Source organism: Hypanus sabinus, chromosome 7 (genome assembly GCF_030144855.1).
Source record: "Hypanus sabinus isolate sHypSab1 chromosome 7, sHypSab1.hap1, whole genome shotgun sequence".
In the NCBI taxonomy this organism is placed as follows: Eukaryota; Metazoa; Chordata; class Chondrichthyes; order Myliobatiformes; family Dasyatidae; genus Hypanus; species Hypanus sabinus.
Window position 1 is genome coordinate 1,233,908 of NC_082712.1, and position 23,342 is coordinate 1,257,249.

At 43.8% G+C, this 23,342-nt stretch overlaps 1 protein-coding gene across 5 annotated transcripts in view; it reads left to right on the forward strand.

Annotated features, from left to right (window-relative positions):
- Nucleotides 1-23,342, forward strand: part of LOC132396489 (nipped-B-like protein) — a 531,210-nt gene that overhangs the window by 225,798 nt on the left and 282,070 nt on the right. For 4 of the 5 annotated variants that reach the window (XM_059974034.1, XM_059974036.1, XM_059974038.1 and 1 more), the window contains 2 exons: nt 9,327-9,506; nt 11,886-12,074. In XM_059974034.1, the coding sequence (XP_059830017.1) occupies nt 9,327-9,506; nt 11,886-12,074 (369 nt within the window). The remainder of the gene's footprint in view (nt 1-9,326; nt 9,507-11,885; nt 12,075-23,342) is intronic. The other variant, XM_059974035.1, reaches the window with a different exon arrangement.

The window sequence follows — 23,342 nt, forward strand, 5'->3', positions numbered from 1 at the left end:
AGGAGCACCAGAGGGAGGTGATGGGCAGGCAAGGAGACAGGGTAAAGGGGATGTGGAATGGTGAAAGTGGGGGGGGGGGGGGGGGGGGTTGGCGGCATTACCAGAAGTTCGAGAAAGTGATGTTCATGCCATCAGTTTGTAGGCTACCCAGGCAGATTACAAGTGTTGTTCCTCCACCCTGAGTGTGGCCTTATCATCATAGTAGAGAAGGTCGTGGATTGGTATATCAGAATGGGAAGGGGAATTAAAATGGGTGACCACCGGGAGATCCCACTTTTTCAGCTGGATGGAGCGTAGGTGATCGGCAAGGGATGTGCAAAGTTAAGTACCAGGAGGGAGTTTTTCTCTGCCCACTGATCCTTGCAAGTGGAACAAATACTACATCTCCCCCTACACCTCCTCCCTCTCTACCATTCAGGGCCCCAAACAGTCCTTGCAGTTGAGGTGACACTTCACCTCTGTGTCTGTTGGAATCATATACTGTGTCTGGTGCTACTGGTGTGGCCTCCTGTATATCAGTGAGACCCGACGTTTGTTGGGAGACCACTTAGCGGAGCACCTACGTTCCATCTGCCAGGAGAAGTGGGATCACCCAGTGGCTACCCATTTTAATTTCACTTCTCATTACCATTCCGATATGTCAATCCAAGGCCTCCTCTACTGTCAGGATGGGGCTACACTCAGGTTGGAAGAACAGCATCTTGTATTCTGACTGGGTAGCTTCCAACCTGAAGGCATGAACATCAATTTCTTTTACTTTCAGTCATGCCCCCTCTCATTCACCATTCCCCATCCCATTTTCCTTCTCTCTCCTTATCTCCTTGCCTCCCCATCACCTCCTTCTGGTGCTCCTTTCTTCTTTTCTTTCTTCCTTGGCCTTCTGTCCTCTCCTAACAGCTCTCCCTCCTGCAGCCCTGAATCTCTTCCACCAATCAACTTCCCAGCTCTTTACTTTGTACCTCCCACTCCTGGTTTCATGTATCACCTTGTGTTTATCTCTCCTTTTAAATCTACTCATCTTTTTGTCTCCAGTATTACTGAAGGGTCTTGTCGGAAACATTGACTGTACTTTTTTCCATAGATGCTACCTTGACTGTTGAGTTCCTCTAGCATATTGTCTGTGGCGTGCTGTTCAGCATGTGTATATTGCTGTTATTTGCATTTTGTCAGTTCATTGGCATTGTCCATCAGCAGACCTTTTAATTAAAATTTTGCACTTTATTAATAGTGACTGATTATCATGCCTAAGTAGTTGTGGTGGAAAAATATCAATGTTTATATAAAAGCATGTCATCATAAAGGCTGTTGTAAAATGCTGCACTAATTTGAAATTCTAATGCTAAAATATCTCAAGGTGTTGCTCCATGCTTCATCTCGAAGTTGCACAGAAATCAAAATTTGTAATGCCACTAATTATTCACACTTACACGTCTTTCTTTGACCACAGCCCCCGATTCTCAATCTCACTCTCACTAGAGCACACTATCCTCCCCTCTCCAACTTGGTACAGTATCTGTTCTTGATGGTGGTTTAACAGTGGTCAAGTGTGTTCCACAGGTGACAAGACATGTTGTTGGGAGTTAGCCAGAGACAACTTCAAGCTGTGCTGGTTGAAAGGGAAGGCATTAGGGTGGGTTGATTCGAGACTGCTGATCATGATGCTCAGTCCCTCTATTGCCAGCCTGCTGTTGGCTGGTGGAGAATGTACACTGCAACCAGGATGATGAAGAAAGCTCCCTCGGCAGATAACATTGGCGGCACTTGACTAGCAGATGTTCCAGGTTAGGGGACCAAAACTGGGACAGAAATGCTACATTTGTGCAATTGCCATTAGTTTCAAAGTAAGTGCGTAAAAAAGATAGAATGGTCCTTGGGTTGAGATTGAGAAACCTGGTAAGTGTGGATTGGAGCAGGCTGTTTTCTGGCAGAGTTGTATGGTAAGTGGGAGGCCTTCAAAAGTGAAACTTTGAGCATCTACGCTACCTACACCTCCTCCCTCACTACCATCCAGGGCCCTAAACAGTCCTTACCGATGTGGCGAAACTTGTGAGTCTTTTGGGGGTCATTTATTGCGTTTGGTGCTCTGGGTGTGACCTCCTGTATATCAGTAAGACCTAACATAGATTGGGAGACTGCTTTCCCTGGCATCTACACTGTGTCCACTAGAACAAGCAGAATTTCCTAGTGCCCACCCATTTTACTTCCACTTCCCATTCCCATTCCAATATGTCCATCCATGGCCTCCTCCACTGTTGTGATGAGGCCACACTTAGGTTGGAGGAACAACACCTTATATTCCGTTTCGGTAGCCTCCATCGACCTTTCCATTTCCCATCCCCTTTTCCCTCACTCACCTCATCTCATCAATCAGCTTTCCAGCTCTTTACTTCATCCTTCCCCCTCCAGGTTCACTGATCACCTGTTGGTTCTTGCTCCCTTCACCCCACCTTTTAAATCTACTCCAGCTTTTTTCTCCAGTCCTGCCAAACAGTTTCAGCCCAAAACGTCGACTGTACTTTTTTCCATAGATGCTGCCTGGCTTGGTGAGTTTCTCCAGCATATTGTGTGTGTTGCTCAAACTTTGAGAGTACTAAGCTTGCACGTGCTTGTCAGAATAAAAGGAAGTGCATAGCAGGTATAGGCTTGTAGAAAAAATTAGGTGTTTATGGAGTGTAACAAATGCAAGAGAACACTTAACAAAGGGATCAGGAGGGCTAAAAGAAAGTATGAGGTTGCCCTAGCAAGCAAGGAGAAGGATAATCCTCAGGGATTCTAGAGATATATTAAGAGTCAAAGGATTGTATGGGACAAAATTGGTCCTCTGGAGTATCAGAATTGTAATCCAAGTGTGGAACCAAAAGAAAATCTTAATTTTTTTTTTGCATCAGTGTTTGCATCAGACACAGAGTCTGTAGAATTGAGGCAAAGCAGCATTAACCTGTTGGATCCTGTGCAGGTTACAAAGGAGAAAGAGGTGTTTGCTGTCTTGAGGTAAAATAGAGTGGATAAGTCCCCAGGCCCTGACAAAGTGTACTCTCAGACCCTCTGAGAGGCCAGTGCAGAAACTGCTGGGTCCTAGCAGAGATATTTAAATCATCCTTAGTGACAAATGATGTATCAGAGGATTGGAGAATAGCCAGTGTTGTTCTGCTGTTAAAGAAAGGCTCCAGGGAATTATAGGCTGGAGGGCCTGACATCACTAATAGAAAAGTTATTTGCAGGGTATTCTAACGGACCGTATCTAACTATTTATAGAAGTGGACTGATTAGGGATAGCCAGCATGGCTTTGTGCATGGTACATCATGTCTAAGCGAGTTTTTTATTGTGTAAGTTACCTGGAAAGTTGATGTAGCCAAAGCATTGAATATTGTCTTTGTGGACTTACGCAAGGCATTTGACAAGGTCCCTCATACCTCAGTCAGAAAGGTTCAGTCACTTGGCATTCAAGATCGGCTGGAAAAATAGGCTGAGAAATGGCAAATAGAATTGTGTGCAGACAAGTGCAATTCATTGGTCAAGAAGGTTCAGTCATTCGGCATTCGAGAAGAGGTAGTAAGTTGGATTAGATATTGGCTTGTGGCAGAGTAGTAACAAATGGTTGTCTCTCTGACTGGAAATCTGTGGCTGGTGGAGTGCTGCCAAGATCAGTGCTGGGTCTGTTGTTGTTTGTCATCTAGATCAATTATTTGAAAGGTAATGTGCTTAACTGGAGAAGCAGATTTGTGGATGGCACCATGATTGGGAGTATAGTGGACAGCAAGAAAGCTATCATGGTTTGCACAAATGAGTTGATGAACTAATGCAGAATATAATCAAAGATAGTCGTTATATAAATGCCATTACAGAAATATGGCTACAGAGTCCTTGAAGTTCAGACTTGAATATTTCAAGGTATTCAATATCTGAAAGTACAAAGTATGTACAGTCGGCCCTCCTTATCCGCGGGTTCCACGTGTGTAGATTCAACCAACCGCGGATCGGGAAAACCTGCAAGTTCTCTCTCCAGCACCTGCCGTTTGAGCATGTACAGACTTTTTAAATCTTTTTATTATTCCCTAAACAATACAGTATAACAACTATTTACATAGCATTTACATTGTATTAGGTATTATAAATAATCTATACGGGAGGATGTGCACAGGTTACTGCGGATTGGGAATTTTAAAAAATGGAAATTCTCTAAGTCGAAGCAGGCACATCCAGTGTTATTCAGCGTCAGTTAATCAAACGTTTGTCTTAGTATATAGTATATATTTTACCTTTCTATGCTTATAAAACACTTAAGAAACACATATATTTCAATAATTAAACCACTGCATTGCTTAGAAATAATCATAGCTTTCATCGGGGCAGGGTCTTCACATGCTCCATTATCCAATGACTGAAGGTGTTTCACCTCTTTCCGATCGTTTTATTATTTCCATTTTGTTTTCAATCGTGATCATTTTCCAGAACAGAAACACTGTGGGTGGCGGGTCCCGAGCTCCACCAGGTCCTGAAGTCCACTGCACTGAGACAGGTTAAATAAGGTCCGGAGCTCCACCGGGTCTGAAAGTCCACCGATTTGAGCATCCATGTTTTTTGGTATCCACGGGGGGTCCCGGAACCAATCCCCCGCAGATACGGAAGGCCGACTGTATACCATACAAACCATTAAAATTCATCTTCTAGGTAGCCACAAACCAAGATACTATAGAATGTATGAAAAGCCCCATGTCTCCAAAGACAGTCAATTGATTAACAGAAAACATTGTAAATATTATCACATGAGCATAATGTGAGCTGGTTTTTGCAATTCTTCAGTAAATCTGGATGAGGTCAGTATAGATCCTGGTTTCTGCTGTTTTTCAGTAAATATGGATGAGATCAGTACATATGCTGGCTTGTGCTATTTTTCAGTGAGATAGAGCAGTAGATGTAGTGTATATGGACTAGTGACTAGTGCGGTACCGCAAGGCTCAGTGCTGGGACCCCAGTTGTTTACAATATATATTAATGATTTAGACGAGGGAGTTAAATGCAGCATCTCCAAGTTTGCAGATGACACGAAGCTGGGCGGCGGTGTTAGCTGTGAGGAGGATGCTAAGAGGATGCAGGGTGACTTGGATAGGTTAGGTGAGTGGGCAAATTCATGGCAGATGCAACTTAATGTAGATAAATGTGAGGTTATCCACTTTGGTTGCAAGAACAGGAAAACAGATTATTATCTGAACGGTGGCCGATTAGGAAAAGGGGAGATGCAACGAGACCTGGGTTTCACTGTACACCAGTCATTGAAGGTGGGCATGCAGGTACAGCAGGCGGTGAAAAAGGCAAATGGTATGTTGGCATTCATAGCAAAAGGATTGGAGTACAGGAGCAGGGAGGTTCTACTGCAGTTGTACAAGGCCTTGGTGAGACCGCACCTAGAATATTGTGTGCAGTTTTGGTCCCCTAATCTGAGGAAAGACATTCTTGCCATAGAGGGAGTACAGAGAAGGTTCACCAGATTGATTCCTGGGATGGCAGGACTTTCATATGAAGAAAGACTGGATCGACTAGGCTTATACTCACTGGAATTTAGAAGACTGAGGGGGGATCTTATTGAAACGTATAAAATTCTAAAGGGATTGGACAGGCTAGATGCAGGAAGATTGTTCCCGATGTCGGGGAAGTCCAGAACGAGGGGTCACAGTTTAAGGATAAAGGGGAAGCCTTTTAGGACCGAGATGAGGAAAAGCTTCTTCACACAGAGAGTGGTGAATCTGTGGAATTCTCTGCCACAGGAAACAGTTGAGGTCAGTTCATTGGCTATATTTAAGAGGGAGTTCGATATGGCCCTTGTGGCTAAAGGGATCGGGGGGGGGGGGTATGGAGAGAAGGCAGGTACAGGGTTCTGAGTTGGATAATCAGCCATGATCATACTGAATGGCGGTGCAGGCTCGAAGGGCCGAATGGCCTACTCCACCTATTTTCTATGTTTCTATGGATTTCAGCAAGGCATTTGACAAGGTACCTAATGCAAGGCTTCTTGAGAAAGTAAGGAGGCATGGGATCCAAGGGGACATTGCTTTCTGAAGCCAGAACTGGCTTGGTCACAGAAGGCAAAATGTGGTTGTAGACAGCTCATATTCTGCATGGAGGTCGGTGACCAGTGGGGTGCCTCAGGGATCTGTTCTGGGAGCCTTACTCTTCATGATTTTTATAAATGACCTGGATGAAGAAGTGGAGGGATGGGTTAGTAAATTTGCTGATGATGCAAAGGTTGGGGGTGTTGTGAATAGTGTGAAGGCTGTCAGAGGTTACTGCAGGACATTGATAGGATTCAAAGCTGGGCTGAGAAGTGGCAGATGAAGTTCAACCCAGAAGTGGTTCATTTTTGTTGATCAAACGTGATGGCAGAATATAGTATTAATGGTAAGACTCTTGGCAGTGTGAGGATCAGAGGGATCTTGGGGTTCGAATCCCTAGGACACTCAAGGCTGCTACACAGGTTGACTCTGTGGTTAAGAAAGCATATGGTGCATTGGCCTTCATCAATTGTGAGATTGAGTTTAGGAGCCGAGAGGTAATGTTGCAACTATATAGGATCCTGATCAGACCCCACTCAGAGTACTGTGCTCAGTTCTGGTTGCCTCACTGTAGGGAGGATGTGGAAACCATAGAAAGGGTATAGAGGAGATTTACAAGGATGTTGCCTGGATTGGGGAGCATGCCTTATGAGAGTAGGTTGAGTGAACTCTGCCTTCTTTCCTTGGAATGACGGAAGATGAGAGATAACCTGTTAGAGGTGTATAAGATGTTAAGAACATAAGAAATAGGAGCAGTAGTCGGCTATCTGGCCCATCAAGCCTGCCCCACCATTCAATTAGATTATGGCTGATCTGTCCATAAACTCAGCTCCATCTGCCTGGCTTTTTTCCATAACCCTTAATTCCCTTACTATGTAAAAACCTATCTGTTTCTTAAGACCCTGCTGACCCCCTCACTGGACCCATTGTAGTTTGCATACAGTCCCAACCGCTCAACAGGCGACGCCATTGCCATCACCCTCCACCTGGCCCTAACCCACCCGCACAAAAAAGACACGTTCAGATGCTGTTCATAGACTTCAGTTCAGCAATCAACACAATCATCCCTCAGAAACTGATTGGAAAGCTAAGCCTACTGGGGCTGAACACCTCCCTCTGCAACTGGATTCTAGACTTCCTGACTGGGAGACCTCAGTCAGTTCGGACCGGGAGCAGGATCTCTAACACCATCACACTGAGCACGGGGCCCCCCCAGGGCTGTATGCTCAGTCCACTGCTGTTCACTCTGCTGACCCATGACTGTGCTGCAACACACAGCTTGAACCACATCATGAAGTTCGCCGATGACACAACTGTGGTGGGTCTCATCAGCAAGAAAGACTAGTCAGCTTACAGAGAGGAGGTGTAGCGGCTAATGGACTGGTGCAGAGCCAACAACCTGTCTCTGAATGTGAACAAAGAAAACAGATGCTTGTTGACTTCAGGAAGGCATGGAGCAACCATTCCCCACTGAACATCGACGGCTCCTTGGTAGAGATCGTTAAGAGCACCAAATTTCTTGGTGTTCACCTAGTGGAGAATCTCACCTGGTCCCTCAACACCAGCTCCATAACAAAGAAAGCTCAGCAGCGTCTCTACTTTCTGCGAAGTCTGAGAAAAGTCCATCCCCCAACACCACCACCCCCCCCCCCCCCCCCAATCCTCATTGCATTCTACAGTGGTTGTATTGAGAACATCCTGAGCAGCTGCATCACTGCCTGGTTCAGAAATTGCAACATCTCAGATCGCAAGACCATGCAACGGATAGTGAGGTCAGCTGAGAAGATCATCGGGGTCTCTCTTCCTGCCATCATGGGCATTTACACTACATGCTGCATCCACAAAGCAAACAGCATTATGAAGGACCCCACGCACCCTTTATGCAAAATCTTGTCCCTCCTGCTGTCTGGAAAAAGGCACCAAAGCATTCGGGCTCTCACGGCTAGACCATGTAATGGTTTCTTCCCCCAAGCCATCAGACTCCTCAATACCCAGAGTCTGGACTGACACCAACTTACTGCCCTCTATTGTGCCAGTTGTCTTGTTTATGATTTATTGTAATGCCTGCACTGTTTTGTGCACTTTATCCAGTCCTGGGTAGGTCTGTAGTCCAGTGTAGTTTTTTTTTCTCTCTCTGGTGTATTTTCCGTAGTTCAGTCTAGTTTTTGTACTGTCATTTAACACCATGGTCCTGGAAAACATTGTCTCATTTTCACTATGTACTGTACCAGCAGTTATGGTCGAAATGACAATAAAAATGACTTGACTTGAAATATATTTCGTGAAGAAGCCTCAACTGCTTCCCTGGGCAGAGAATTCCACAGATTCACCACTCTCTGGGGGAAAAACAGTTTCTCTCATCTCTGTCCTATATCTCCTCCCCTGAATCTTGAGGCAATGTCCCCTAGTTCTAGCCTCACCTACCAATGGAAACAACTTTCCTACTTCTTTCTTATCTATCCCTTTCAAAATTTTGTATGTTTCTTTAAGATTCCCTTTCATCCTTCTGTATTACAGAAAGTATAGTCCCGGGTGACTCAATCTCTCCAGATAGGTTAACCACTTAATCTCTGGAATCAACCTGGTGAATCTCCTCTGCACTGCTTCCAAAGCCAGTATATCCTATGGAGACCAGAACTGCACATAATACTGCAGGTGCGGCCTCACCAGTACCCTGTTTAGTTGCAGCATGATGCTGCCTGTTCTTGAATTCAATCCCTCTAGCAATGAAGGCCAACATTCCGTTTACCTTCTTAAGGGATTGGTCATATGGATAATCAGAGGCTTTTTCCCAGGGCTGCAATGGCTAGCGTGAGAGGGCATAATTATAAGGCGGTTGGAAGTAGGTACAAAGGAGATGTCAGGAGTCAGTATTTTACCCAGAGAGTGGTGAGTGCATGGGATGGGCTGCCGGTGACAGTAGGGTCTTTTAAGAGTCTTCTTGTCAGTTAGAAGGAGCTCAGAAAAATAGAGGACTATGGGTAACCGGAGGTAATTTCTAAGGTAAGGGCATGTTCGGCACAGCTTTGTGGGCTGAAGGGCCTGTATTGTGCTGTAGGTTTTCTATGTTTCTAAATATGAATGAGATCAGTACTCATGCTTGTTTTGTGCTATTTTCAGTAAATATGGACGAGATCAGTATGTGTGCTGATTTGTGCTATTTTCAGTAAATATGGACGAAAGCAGTACATGTGCTGGTTTGTGTTGAAGTTTAGTAATTTGAAGATCACTAAACATTCATGCAAACACTTACTTGTGCATTTATTTTATGACAGGTGGTGGTGACCAGTCGGTGTTGAATGACCTACCCCCTGATCTCCTTGCAGAGATAGAATCCACCATGCCACTCTGTGAACGAGTGAAGATGAACAAACGGAAGCGCAGTACCGTGAAAGAAAAGCCAAACTATGCAGAAATCAGCTCAGATGAAGGTGACAATGACAGTGACTTTGAATGTAAGTAGTTGTGCTAATAATCGTTCGAGTAATATAATGAAGTAAATGTAAGGTATCTAGGGTGTGGATGGGACCTTATTTGTAAAAGGTAGAAAGGAAAGCTGAGTATAATCACCCAAAGACCCCAGGGTTGTACCTCAAGGGTTTTACAAGCACACCTACAGATGCTGGAAACCTGAAACAAAAACAGAATATGCTGGAAACTGTAGATGAGGAAGTATCTGTAGATAGTATTATAGTTAATATTTTAAGTTGGAGGGAATATGTTCCTTTAAATACCCATCAGCTCTTTCAAAATGTTTCCTTAATTCTGGCAAGCATCTTGTTAGACAGGACTGTTCAGAGCAACTTTTCATTGAAGTGAAATTTAACGTATCAAGTCTCTTAAAAAAAATTGAATCTTATGGCAAGATATCAGTAATCCTAGATTCCAAGTATTGAAGTAAATTGAGATACTGACTGTAGTGGACCACTTGGAAAGATGGCAGATGAAATTCCATATTAGGGGAATATTTTGTGGGAAGAATGAGAAGTAGTAATATAAGTTAGAGGGGGCAATTCTAAATTTCAAGAAGGTAGAGAGATGAAGGAAAGTGGTTCTGCAGTAAAAGATCAGCCATGATCTCATTGAATAGAAGAGCATGTGTGAAGGGACAAATGGCTTATCCTATTTTCTGGTTTTCAAGTTCAATTAATAATTATGCCTGAAGCAGTTAGGAAAAGATAACACCAAGTAATCCATATACAAACCCCATTTCCAGAAAAGTTGGGATATTTTCCAAAATGCAATAAAAACAAAAATCTGTGATATGTTAATTCATGTGAACCTTTATTTAACTGACAAAAGTACAAAGAAAAGATTTTCAATAGCTTTACTGACCAACTTAATTGTATTTTGTAAATATACACAAATTTAGAATTTGATGGCTGCAACACACTCAACAAAAGTTGGGACAGAGTTAAAATAAGATTGAAAAGTGCACAGAATATTCAAGTAACACCGGTTTGGAAGACTCCACATTAAGCAGGCTAATTGGTAGCAAGTGAGGTATCATGACTGGGTATAAAAGTAGCATCCATCAAAGGCTCAGTCTTTGCAAGCAAGGATGGGTCGTGGCTCACCCCTTTGCGCCAAAATTCATGAGAGAATTGTTAGTCAGTTCAAAAGGACCATCTCCCAACACAAGATTGCAGAGAATTTAGGTCTTTGAACATCTACAGTACATAATATTGTGAAAAGATTCAGAGAAATCAGAGACATCTCAGTGCGTAAAGGGCAAGGTCAGAAACCACTGTTGAATGCGCATGATCTTCGAGCCCTCAGGCAGCACTGCCTAAGAAACCGTCATGCAACTGTGACAATTATAGCCACCCGGGCTCGGGAGTACTTCGGAAAACATTGTCACTTAACACAGTCCGTTGCTGCATCCAGAAATGCAACTTGAAACTGTATTACGCAAGGAGGAAGCCATACATCAACTCTATGCAGAAATGCTGGCGAGTTCTCTGGGCCCGAGCTCATCTCAGATGGACTGAAAGACTGTGGAACCATGTGCTGTGGTCAGATGAGTCCACATTTCAGCTAGTTTTCAAAAAAAACGGACGTCGAGTTCTCCGTGCCAAAGATGAAAACGACCATCCTGATTGTTATCAGCAAAAGGTGCAAAAGCCAGCATCTGTGATGGTATGGGGGTGCATCAGTGCCCATGGCATGGGTGAGTTGCATGTATGTGAAGGTACCATTGACTCTGAGGCGTATTTTAGGATTTTAGAGAGACATATGTTGCCATCAAGGCGACGTCTCTTCCCGGGACGTCCATGCTTATTTCAGCAGGACAATGCCAGACCACATTCTGCACGGGCTACAACAGCGTGGCTTTGTAGACACAGAGTGCGTGTGCTTGACTGACCTGCTGCCAGTCCAGATCTATCTCCTATTGAAAATGTATGGTGCATCATTAAGAGGAGAATCAGGCCTAGGAGACCACGGACTGTTGAACAGCTGAAGTCTTATATCAAGCAAGAATAGACAAAATGTCCAATTGCAAATCTACTACAATTCCAAAACAATTAAAAAGTGTTATTAAAAGGAAAGGTGATGTACCACAATGGTAAACATGCCTCTGTCCCAACTTTTGTTGAGTGTGTTGCAGCCATCAAATTCTAAATTTGTGTATATTTACAAAATACAATTAATTGTTGGTCAGTAAAACTATTGAAAATCTTTTCTTTGTACTTTTGTCAGTTAAATAAAAGTTCACATGAATTAACATATCACAGATTTTTGTTTTTATTGCATTTTGGAAAATATTCCAACTTTTCTGGAAATGGGGTTTGTATATTTACTCAATTACAATATCATAAATCTTTTACTCCCAGCTTCCAGGAAGAGACACAAGAAGGATCGAGGGGATGACAAAGCCTGGGAATGCGAAGAACGAGATCGACGGATTCTGAATGAATTGCGGAGGGGCAATTCTGTTGAAGGTCGGAGAAGTTCTGGAAGTAGATATCGGGACCGTAGTCCTGGATCTGAGGAAGATTCACCCCCTCCTAGTCTTAGTGAAAGTACGTGTGCAATTTTTGACATTACAGTAAACCAATACTGCTGAAGATGAGTTGCTTAACTTTGTTACATTGTAAGGGTGTGATTAAAATCATTCTAATTCTTCATATTTAAGTTGAGGTCTTACAGATGTGGAAACCATAGAAAGGGTGCAGAGGAAATTAACAAGGATATTGCCTGGACTGGGGAGCATGCCTCATGAGAATAGGTTGAGTGAACTTGGCCTTTTCTCCTTGGAGCGAAGGGGGATGAATGGTGACGTGATGGAGGTGTACAAGTTGATGAATGAATGGTTATCTACAGTGGGACTCATGACCTCAGAATAAAGGGGTGTTCTTTTATAACAGAGATGAGGAATTTCTTTAGCCAGAAGGTGGTGAATCTGTGGAATTCTTTGCCACAGGCATCTGTGCAGTCCAAGTCTTTATGTATATTTAAGGCAGAGTTGATAGATTCTCGATTGGTCAGGGCATGAAAAGATATGTGGAGAAAGCAGGAAATTGGGGCTGAGGATATTGGGTCATCGTGATGAACTGGAGAGAATTGATGGGCTAAATAGCCTTATTCTGTTCCTACATTTTATGAAACATAGAAAACCTACAGCACAGTAAAGGGCCTTCGGCCCACAAAGTTGTGCCGAACATGTCCCAACCTTTGAAATTACTAGGCTTATCCATAGCCCGCTATTTTTCTAAGCTCCATGTACCTATCCAAAAGTCTCTTAAAAGACCCTGTCGTATCTGCCTCCACCACAGTTGCCGGCAGCCCATTCTACGCACTCACCACTCTCTGAATAAAAAACTTAGTCCTGACATCTCCTCTGTACCTACTCCCAGCACCTTAAACCTGTGTCCTCTTGTGGCAACTATTTCAGCCCTGGGGCAAAAATGCCTCTGACTATCCACACGATCAGTGCCTCTCTTCATCTTATACACCTCTATCAGGTCTTCCGGTCTATTGAGCTGTGCTGCCTAATCACGGCGCAATTTAGAATGACCAGTTAACATACAAACCGGTATGTCTTTGGATTGTGGGAGGTAACCGGAGCACCCAGAAGAAACCCACGCAGTCCAGAGGAGAACATACAAACTCCGCAGTTGCCTGTAGCAACAAATTGCACAGATTCACCACTTTATTGCTGAAGACATCCCTCCTCATCTCCATTCTGACTGGACATCCCTCTATTCTGAGGCTGTGTTCTCTGGTCTTCGACTAAGGGAAGCACCCTCTCCAAATTTATTCTATCAAGGCCTTTTAACACTCGATAGGTATCAAGGAGATCAACCCTCATTCTTCTGAATTCCCATGAGGAAAGGCCCAGAGCCACCAAGCACTCCTCATATGATGAGCTTTTCAATCCTGGAATCATTTTCCTTTGAACTCTCTCCAATGTCAGCACAATGTTTCTTATATAGCGACTCAAAACTGCTCACAATACTCCAAGTGAGGCCATATAAAGCTTTAACATTACACCCTTGTTTTATATCCTGATCCCCTCAAAGTTAATGGGAGTATTGCCTTTGCCTTCCTCACTACCTACAAATTAACATTTAGGGAATACTAAATGAGGATTCCCAAGTCCCCTTGGAGCTCTGAATTTTGAATTTTTTCACTATTTAGAAAATAGTTAAAACATTAATTTTTCTACCTCTCTACTTTCTCAAAACTACCTGCCCTTTGATCTATCTTCATATTGCTGGCCAACTTTGCAACGAATCCATCAATTCCATTGACCAAATCATTAACATATAATGTAAAAAGGCAAGGCAGTAGTTTTATCTACGTAGACTTTACCATGGCCTTTGACCAGGTCTCGTATGAGAGGTTGGTCATTAAGGTTCAATTGCTTGGTATTGAAGATGAGTTAGTAAATTGGTTTGGCCATTGGCTTTCTGGGAGAAGCCAGAGAGTGGTAGCAGATGGTTGCCCCTCTGACAGGAGGCCTGCAGCTAGTGGTATGCTACAGGGATCAGTGCTGGGCTTGTTGATATTTGTTATCTATATCAATAATCTATATAATAAAGTTATAAACTGGAACAACAAATGGTTGAAAACTGCCAGATGGAATTTAATGCAGACAAGTGTGAGGTGTTGCACTTTGTGAGAACAAGCCAGGGTAGGACTTAAAAACAGTAGGCGGCAGGGCACTTATAAGAGTGGTCGAGCAAAGGGATCAGGGAATGCAGGTCTATAATTTGTTGAAAGTAGTATCACTCATAGGTGGGGTCGCAAAGAAAGCTTTTGGAACATTGCCCTTTCCATATGGTAGGTTTATTCAGAAAGTCAGAAGGCATGGGATCCAGGGAAGTTAGGCCAGGTGGATTCAGAATTGGCTTGCCTGCAGAAAGCAGAGGGTTGTGGTGGAGGGAGTACATTCAAATTGGAGGGTTTTGATTAGTGGTGTCCCACAGGGATCGGTTCTGGGACCCCTACTTTTGGTAAATTTTATTAAAGACCTGGATGTGGGGGGTAGAAGGGTGGGTTGGCAAGTTTGCAGACAACACAAAGGTTGGTGGTGTTGTGGATAATGTTGAGGATTGTCAAAGATTGCAGAGAGGCATTGATAGGATGCAGACATGGGCTGAGAAGTGGCAGATGGAGTTCAACTGGGGGAAGTGTGAGGTGGTACACTTTGAAAGGACAAACTCCAAGGCAGAGTACAAAGTAAATGGCAGGATACTTGGTAGTGTGAAGGAGCAGAGGGATCTGGGGGTACATGTCCACAGATCTCTGAAAGTTGCCTCACTAGTAGATAGGGTAGTTAAGAAAGCTTATGGGGTGTTAGCTTTCATAAGTCAAGGGATAGAGTTTAAGAGTTGCGATGCAATGATGCAGCTCTGTAAAACTGGTTAGGCCACACTTGGAGTACTGTGTCTGGTTCTGGTCGCCTCACTATAGGAAGGATGTGGAAGCATCAGAAAGGGTACAGAGATTTTTTCCAGGATGCTGCCTGGTTTAGAGAGTATGGATTATGATCAGAGATTAAGGGAGCTAGGGCTTTACTCTTTGGAGAGGAGGAGGATGAGAGGAGACATGATAGAGGTATACAAGATATAAAGAGGAATAGACAGAGTGGACAGCCAGCGCCTCTTCCTCAGGGCATCACTGCTCAATACAAGAGGACATGGCTTTAAGGTAAGGGGAGGAAAGTTCCAACGGGTATATTAGAGGAAGATTTTCACTAGAGAGTGGTTGGTGCATGGAATGCACTGCCTGAGTCTGTGGTGGAGGCAGATGCAATATTGAAATTTAAGAGACTACAAGACAAGTATATGGACGTATTTAAGATGGAGGGTTATATGGGAGGCAGAGTTTAAGGGTCGGCACAATTTTGTGGGCGGAAGGGCCTGTACTGTGCTGTACTATTCTATGTTTTAAATCAATGTATTGAGTACAAGAGATGGAACGTTATGTTGAAGTTGTATTAGACAATTTGGAGTATTGTGTACAGGTTTGGTCACCCACCTACAGGAAAGATGTAAATAAGATTGAAAGAGTGCAGACAAAATTTACAAGGATATTGCCGGGACTGGAGGACCTGTGTTGTATGGAAAGGTTGAATAGGTCTGTATTCCCTAGAGCAGGGGTCAGCAACCTTTACCACTGAAAGAGCCATTTGGACCCGTTTCCCACAGAAAAGAAAACACTGGGAGCCGCAAAACCCGTTTGACATTTAAAATGAAATAACACTGCATACAACGTTTTGTTTTGCCTTTATGCTATGTATAAACAAACTATAATGTGTTGCATTTATGAAATTGATGAACTCCTGCAGAGAAAACGAAATTACATTTCTGCATGCAACAAAAACATTTTGAACTCCGAAAAAAAGACGTTGGGTTGAAGGTTACTTTTAAGTAAAACACTCAATGGCTATTTGAGTCCTTCTTTTATTTATGAAAAACGCCAAACTTAAATTTGCCGCCAGCAGCAAACCAAAAATAACGTCAGCCAGCTGTCAACCTGAAAAATAAAAGGACTATTTCACTGAACAATGAAAACATATGAATATACGTAAAATAATAGGCAATTAAAATATTTATCATACTTGTTCAGGTTGACTCACACCTGACAATGCAGTCGTATTCAGTAGGGATGGATCCATGCTTAGGGGAGTGACCGGGAAGGATAATGTGTTTTTTTCCTCTCTGAACTCACAGAAGAGTTTCCCAAACGATGTTTGCATTGCGATGATTGCAGAATGTAAATACCCCGAATTTATCATGTCGTGACCTTGTTTGAACTCTTTCAAATTGGGGAAGTGAGACAATGTGCCTTTCTGTAAATCTCTGGCAAGCAAAGTCAACTTGCGCTCGAATGCCAAAACATCCTCCAACATGTGCAGGGCTGTACGTCCTTACCCCGTTGAAGAGCTGTGTTCAGCGTGTTCAGGTGCGCTGTCATGTCTACCATGAAGTGTAGCTTTTCCAGCCACTCTGGCTGTTCCAGCTCAGGAAAGGTAAGCCCTTTGCTGCCCAGGAAAGTTTTCACTTCTTCCAGACACGCGACAAAGCGTTTCAGCACCTCCCCTCTGGACAGCCAGCGATAAAAACACGTTGTAGCGGTGTGCTACACGCAGTCAGTAAACTGCAGTCAAAGATAGCTTTATTCGAACTAAACAGCCTTGCTTTTAAGCCTCCCTCAACCCGCCCCCCATGGGCGCGGATGCTGCAAAAGACACGTACTCACAAACCCCCGTAGGCTATCTCCCTTAGCCTGAACGCTGGCTAATTGTGAGCCGGTTCGGATGTGTCAGGAAATGGGTCGCCACGACGTCTTATTTAGATTGTACAAGATCACCATAATCTTCAAATTTAGATTTACATTTCAAAAACTAACAAACTAACATAAAATACATTTTAATTAAATACTGACCATGTAGCGGTGTGCTACACGCAGCGCTAAAATTACGACACGGAGTCGGTAACTGCAGTCGAAGGAGAAAACTTTATTCGAAATCTTCAGCCTCACTTTTAAGCCTCCCTCAACCTGCCCCCCCCCCCCATGGCGCAGAGGCTCCAAAGCTCTGTGCTTGCAAAACCCCGTAGGCTATCTAATTATGAGTCGGTTCGGATGTGCCAGGAAAAGGGTCGCCACAACCAATTATTTCCCAAAGCAACAGGGAGCCGCAGCACAGACGTAAAAGAGCCACATGTGGCTCCGGAGCCGCGGGTTGCCGACCCCCGCCCTAGAGCATTGGAGAATGAGGGGAGCAAAATTTGATACAGGTATACAAAATTGTGAAGAGCCTCAACAGGGTAAATGCAAGCAGGCTTTTTTCCAAGATTGGGTTATATTAGAACTAGAGGTCATGGATTATGGGTGAAAAGTGAAAGTTCAAGGGGAACATGGCGGGAAACAACTTCCCTTAGGGTGGTGAGTTTGTGGAATGAGCTGTCAGTAGAAATGGTGGGTACAATTTTGATTTTAACATTTAAGAGTTATTTTGGTGAGTATAATGCACGGATCTATTTCTTTTAGAGCTTTGACTCCCCTCAGGATTATGTATTGATCTGTTATCTACGCATGTGCATTGTTTTCTCTATCTCACTATCAGTGAAGCTATCTCCTGTGTGCGTGCTTTTATTTTAATTGATATATAGTTACCTAGACGCAACAAATTGGTGACAGGTACGAACCTGAATGTCAGAGAATATCACCAATTGCAACGACAGTTGTGGGATGAGACAGTGAGAGTTAAACAGTACAAAGACAGTCCCAGATGCTAAACAGGGGAAGCAGTGAAAGATACAACTAGCAAGTGGCTTCAGTCGGTAAAGTTGACACAAAGTACACTGCAGATGCTGGGGTCAAAGCCACATGTACAACAAGCTGGAGGAACACAGCAGGTCGGGCAGCATCCGTGGAAATAAGCAGTCAATGTTTCGGGCCTAGACCCTTCGTTGGGACCAAAGAGGGAGGGGGCAGGGGCTCTATAAAGAAGGTGGGGGGAGGGTGGGAAGGAGAAGGCTGGTAGGTTCCAGGTGAAAAATCAGTAAGAGGAAAGATCAAGCGGTGGGGGAGGGGAAGCATGGAGGGGCTAGACAGGAAAGGTGAAGAAGGAATGTAAAAGGAAAGCACTATGGGTAGTAGAAGAAGGCAGAATCATGAGAGAGGTGATAGGCAGCTGGAGGAGAAGGCAGAGTGAAACTGGGATGGGGGAAGGGAGGGGGAGGGAATTACCAGAAGTTGGAGAATTCAGTGTTCATGTCAAGGTGCTGACGGTATATGAGGAGTTGCTCCTCCAACCTGAGTTTGGCCTCATCATGGCAGTAGAGGAGGCCATGTATGGACATATCCTAGCGGGAATGTAAAGGAGAGTTGGAAGTGGGTGGCAACTGAGAGATCATAGAAAATAGGTGCAGGAGTAGGCTATTTGGCCCTTTGAGCTTGCACCGCCATTCAGTATGATCATGGCTGATCATCCAACTCAGAACCCTGTACCTGCTTTCTCTTCATACCCCCGATCCCTTTAGCCACAAGGGCCATATCTAACTTCCTCTTAAATATAGCCAATGAACCAGCCTCAACTGTTTCCTGTGGCAGAGAATTCCACAGATTCACCACTCTCTGTGTGAAGAAGTTTTTCCTCATCTCGGTCCTAAAAGGCTTCCCCTTTATCCTTAAACTGTGACCCCTTGTTCTGGACTTCCCCAACATTGGAAACAATCTTCCTGCATCTAGCCTTTCAAATCCCTTTAGAATTTTATACGTTTCAATAAGATCCCCCCTCAGTCTTCTAAGTTCCATTGAGTATAAGCCTAGTCGATCCAGTCTTTCTTCAAATGAAAGTCCTGCCATCCCAGAAATCAATCTGGTGAACCTTCTCTGTACTCCCTCTATGGCAAGAATGTCTTTCCTCAGATTAGGGGACCAAAACTGCACACAATATTCTAGGTGCGGTCTCACCAAGGCCATGTACAACTGCAGTAGAACCTCCCTGCTCCTGTACTCAAATCCTTTTGCTATGAATGCCAACATACCATTTGCCTTTTTCACTGCCTGCTGTACCTGCATGCCCACCTTCAATGACTGGTGTACAGTGAAAGCCAGGACTCGTTGCATCTCCCCTTTTCCTAATCGGCCACCGTTCAGATAATAATCTGTTTTCCTGTTCTTGCAACCAAAGTGGATAACCTCACATTTATCCACATTAAATTGCATCTGCCATGAATTTGCCCACTCACCTAACCTATCCTGCATCTTGTTAGCATCCTCCTCACCGCCCAGCTTCGTGTCATCCGCAAACTTGGAGATGCTGCATTTAATTCCCTCGTCTAAATCATTAATATATATTGTAAACAACTGGGGTCCCAGCACTGAACCTTGCAGTACCCCACTAGTCACTGCCTGCCATTCTGAAAAGGTCCCGTTTACTCCCACTCTTTGCTTCCTGTCTGCCAACCAATTCTCTATCCACATCAATACTATACCCCCAAAACCGTGTGCTTTAAGTTTGCACACTAATCTCCTGTGTGGGACCTTGTCAAAAGCCTTTTAAAAATCTAAATATACTATATCCACTGGCTCTCCCCTATCCACTCTACTAGTTACATCTTCAAAAAATTCTATAAGATTCGTCAGACATGATTTTCCTTTCACAAATCCATGCTGACTTTGTCCGATGATTTCACCTCTTTCCAAATGTGCTGTTATCACATCTTTGATAACCGACTCTAGCATTTTCCCCACCACCGATGTCAGACTAACTGGTCTATAATTCCCCTGTTTCTCTCTCCCTCCTTTTTTTAAAAAGTGGGGTTTCTAACAAGGGGATGCAGTGGATACAACAGATCTTGTCTGTTGTGGTGGACGGAGCGGAGGTGCTCGACAAAGCAGCCCCCCAATCTGTGTCGGGTCTTACCGATGTGGAGGAGGCCACACCAGATGCAATAAATGACCCCAACAGACTCAAGTGAAGTGTTGCTCACCTGGAAGGACTGTTTGGGGCCCTGAATGCTGGTAAGAGAGGAGGTGTAGGGACAGGTGTAGCACCTATGCTTGCAGGGATAAGTGCCAGGTAGGAGATCCGTGGGAAGGAACGTGTAGTCCAGGAAGTCGCAGAGGGGAACGATCCCTGCAGAAAGCAGTGAGGGGTAGAGATGGAAAGATGTGCTTTGAGGTGGGATCCTGTTGATGGTGGCGGAAGTTGCGGAGGAGAATATGCTGGATCCAGAGGCTGGTGGGGTGGTTAGTGAGGACGAGGGGAACTCGGTCCCTGTTGTGGTGATGGGAGGATGGGGGTGAGAGCTCAAGTGCGGGAAATGGTGGAGATGCGGGTGAGGGCATCATTGATGATGATAGAAGGGAAACCACGATCCTTAAAGAAAGAGGTCATTTGAGATGTTCTGGAATGGAAAACCTCATCCTGGGAGCAGATGTGGTAGAGACAGAGGAACTGGGAATAGGGAATAGCATTTTTGCATTTGGCAGGGTGGCAAGAGGTATAGTTGAGGTAGTTATGAGAGTCAGTGGGTTAATAGAAGATGTCAGTGGATAGTCTGTCTCCAGAGATGGAGACCGAGAGATCGAGAAAGGGGAAAGAAGTGTCTGAGATGGGCCAAGTGAATTTGAGGGCTGGGTAGAAGTTAGAGGCAAAGTTGATGAAATTGACGAGCTCAGCATGGGTGCAGGAAGCTGCATCAATTTAGCGAAGGAAAAGTTGGGGAGCAGTACCAGTATAGATTTGGAGCATAGACTGTTCCACATAACCATCGAAGAGGCCAGGCATAGCTGGGGCCAATGCGAGTGCCCATAGCTACACCCTTGGTCTGAAGAAAGTGGGAAGAGCCTAAAGAGAAGTTATTAAGTGTGAGTACCAGTTCTGCCAACCGGAGGAGTGTGGTGGTGTTGGGGAACTGGTGAGGTGTATTATCAAGGAAGTAGCGGAGGGTTTTGAGGCCTTCTTGATGGATAAAGTTGACAACTTTGATAGCAGTAATGAAGGTTGGGAGAGGCTGGAACTGTATTGTAATGTGAACAACATGGAGGAACCAAAGGAAGTCCCCATGCTTCTTATCTTATTGGGTCCTAGGATATACCGTCTCTTATGCAACCTAGTAACCCCTGAAAACCAGCAAGCAAGAAATTTGATGAAATTGTGATAATTTCATAAAATTACTTGAGACCTAAACTGCTGGTAATTGCTGGAAGATTTAATCTTTACAAAACAGGTCAGTTAAAGGATGAAAGCATTTCTGAATACATTACAGAACTTCAAACTTTCTCAGTAATTTACAGATGGACTTTCTGTTGCTTTAAGGGACAGACTTGTATGTGGTATGTATAGTCAAAGCACTCAGAAGAGCCTACAGTCAAAAAGAGACCTAACCTTAGAATGAGCATTGGCCATTGCAATATTGTTAGAGACTGCAGCAAAAGATGCAGCAGGGAAGAGAGGCTAGAATGTGAAATGCACAAAATATCCCTGAATGGTGCAAAAAGCCAAACATCTTGGTGATGTTGAAGACCTACAGCGGTGAAGAAGTGTCTCCCAAAGGAAAACTTAGTGAATATGCATCACTATCTGATATGGGGGTGGGACAGCACCAGACCGAGAGAAGCTGTAGAGGGTTGTAAATTTAGTTGACTCCATCTTGGGTACTAGACTACAAAATAGCTAGGACATCTTCAAGGAACAATGTTTCAGAAAAGTAGTATCCATTATTAGGATCTCCAGCACCCAGGGCATGCCCTTTTCTCATTGTTACCATCAGGTAGGAGGTACAGAAGCCTGAATGCACACACTCAGCGATTCAGGGGCAGCTTCTTCCCCTCTGCCATTCAATTCCTAAATCGGCATTGAACCAGTGAACACTACCTCACTTTTTTAATATATATTCTATTTTTTCTTGATTTTTAATCTATTCAATATACATATACAGTAATTGGTTGTTTTTATTTTTTTCTTCTATATTACATATTGCATTGAACTACTACTGCTAAGTTAACAAATTTCACGACATACGCCAGTAATAATGAACCTGATTCTGATTCTGAATGTGATGTATAGAGACCAAACACAGCAGCTGGGACTTTTATGTATTGAAAAGTGGAGGACCAGCACTTTTTGGAAGTGGGTGGTTGAGAAAGTGTGTGGTTGGCACTCAATCATAATTTTAACGTGGCATTAACAGGCAACTGTGGCCCAAATGGTAGCACTAACCAGAGAATGGCACAGTTGCTTAATGCTAATAAAAAGGCGTTCGAGAAGGGTATTGGTAAACTCGAAGGCATGAAGGATGGCCAGCTCATGGTAACCCTATGTTTCCAGAATTCTCAGTGAGAAGCGACCAACAGTCAGTATGTCAAAGAACGATCTTGTTTTGTATTTCCCTCTAAACTGTGTACTAGGGTGTTAGAAAATCTGCATGAAGCACACCCAGGTGCAGTCAAGATGAAGAGTCTCATGTGGATCTAAGTTGGTGGCCGGGAATAGATAAACAGATTGAAGACTTGGCTAAAAAGCTGTTCAGGATGCCAGAATTTCAAAATGCACCCCCACAGGCACTGTTACACACATGGGAATGGCCGTTGTCATCATAGCAAAGAGTACATATTGACTTTGCTGGGCCATTCATGGACTCTGTTTCTGATTGCTGTGGATGCTCATTTGAAGTGACCGGAGGTCATACCCATAAAGTCAACCATCTCCACAAAGACTGTCTCCTGAGAACTATCTTCACCAGAAATGACTTACCAGAACAAATTGTATGTAACAATGGTCCACAATGCATGTCATAGCAGTTCAAAAGAAGAAAAATGGGATCAGACATTTGGAGTCAGCTCCTCACCACCCAGCAACAAATGGCGACACCATAGGTCCAGAGGTACTGCGAGAACATTGTCTTTGACAAGATACCTGCCAACACTGATACAACTCCACAGACCCAGAGGCACTATCCGGAAAGAAACAGAGCGCCACCCAAAAGACTGAATCTTTAGAACTGTGAAATGCATAATGGACTGTTATTGTGAAAGCAGGTTTATTTGAATATGGTTTATGAAAGGCAAATTGTGTGTTTTGTAAATATACAGTCGTGTGTTGCATGAAAGAAAGGAAGAAAAAGGAAGTGTAATGTATGGATCTATTTCTTTCAGAGCAATACTCCCCTCAGCACTACATATTGATTTATTGTCTACGCATGCGTGTGTTTTCTCTCACTCTCACCAAATCCCAAGAACTTTCTACAGGGGTACAATTGAGAGCATCCCACTGGCTATATCACTGCCTGGTATGGGATCTGTATTTCCATCAATCTCAAGACTCT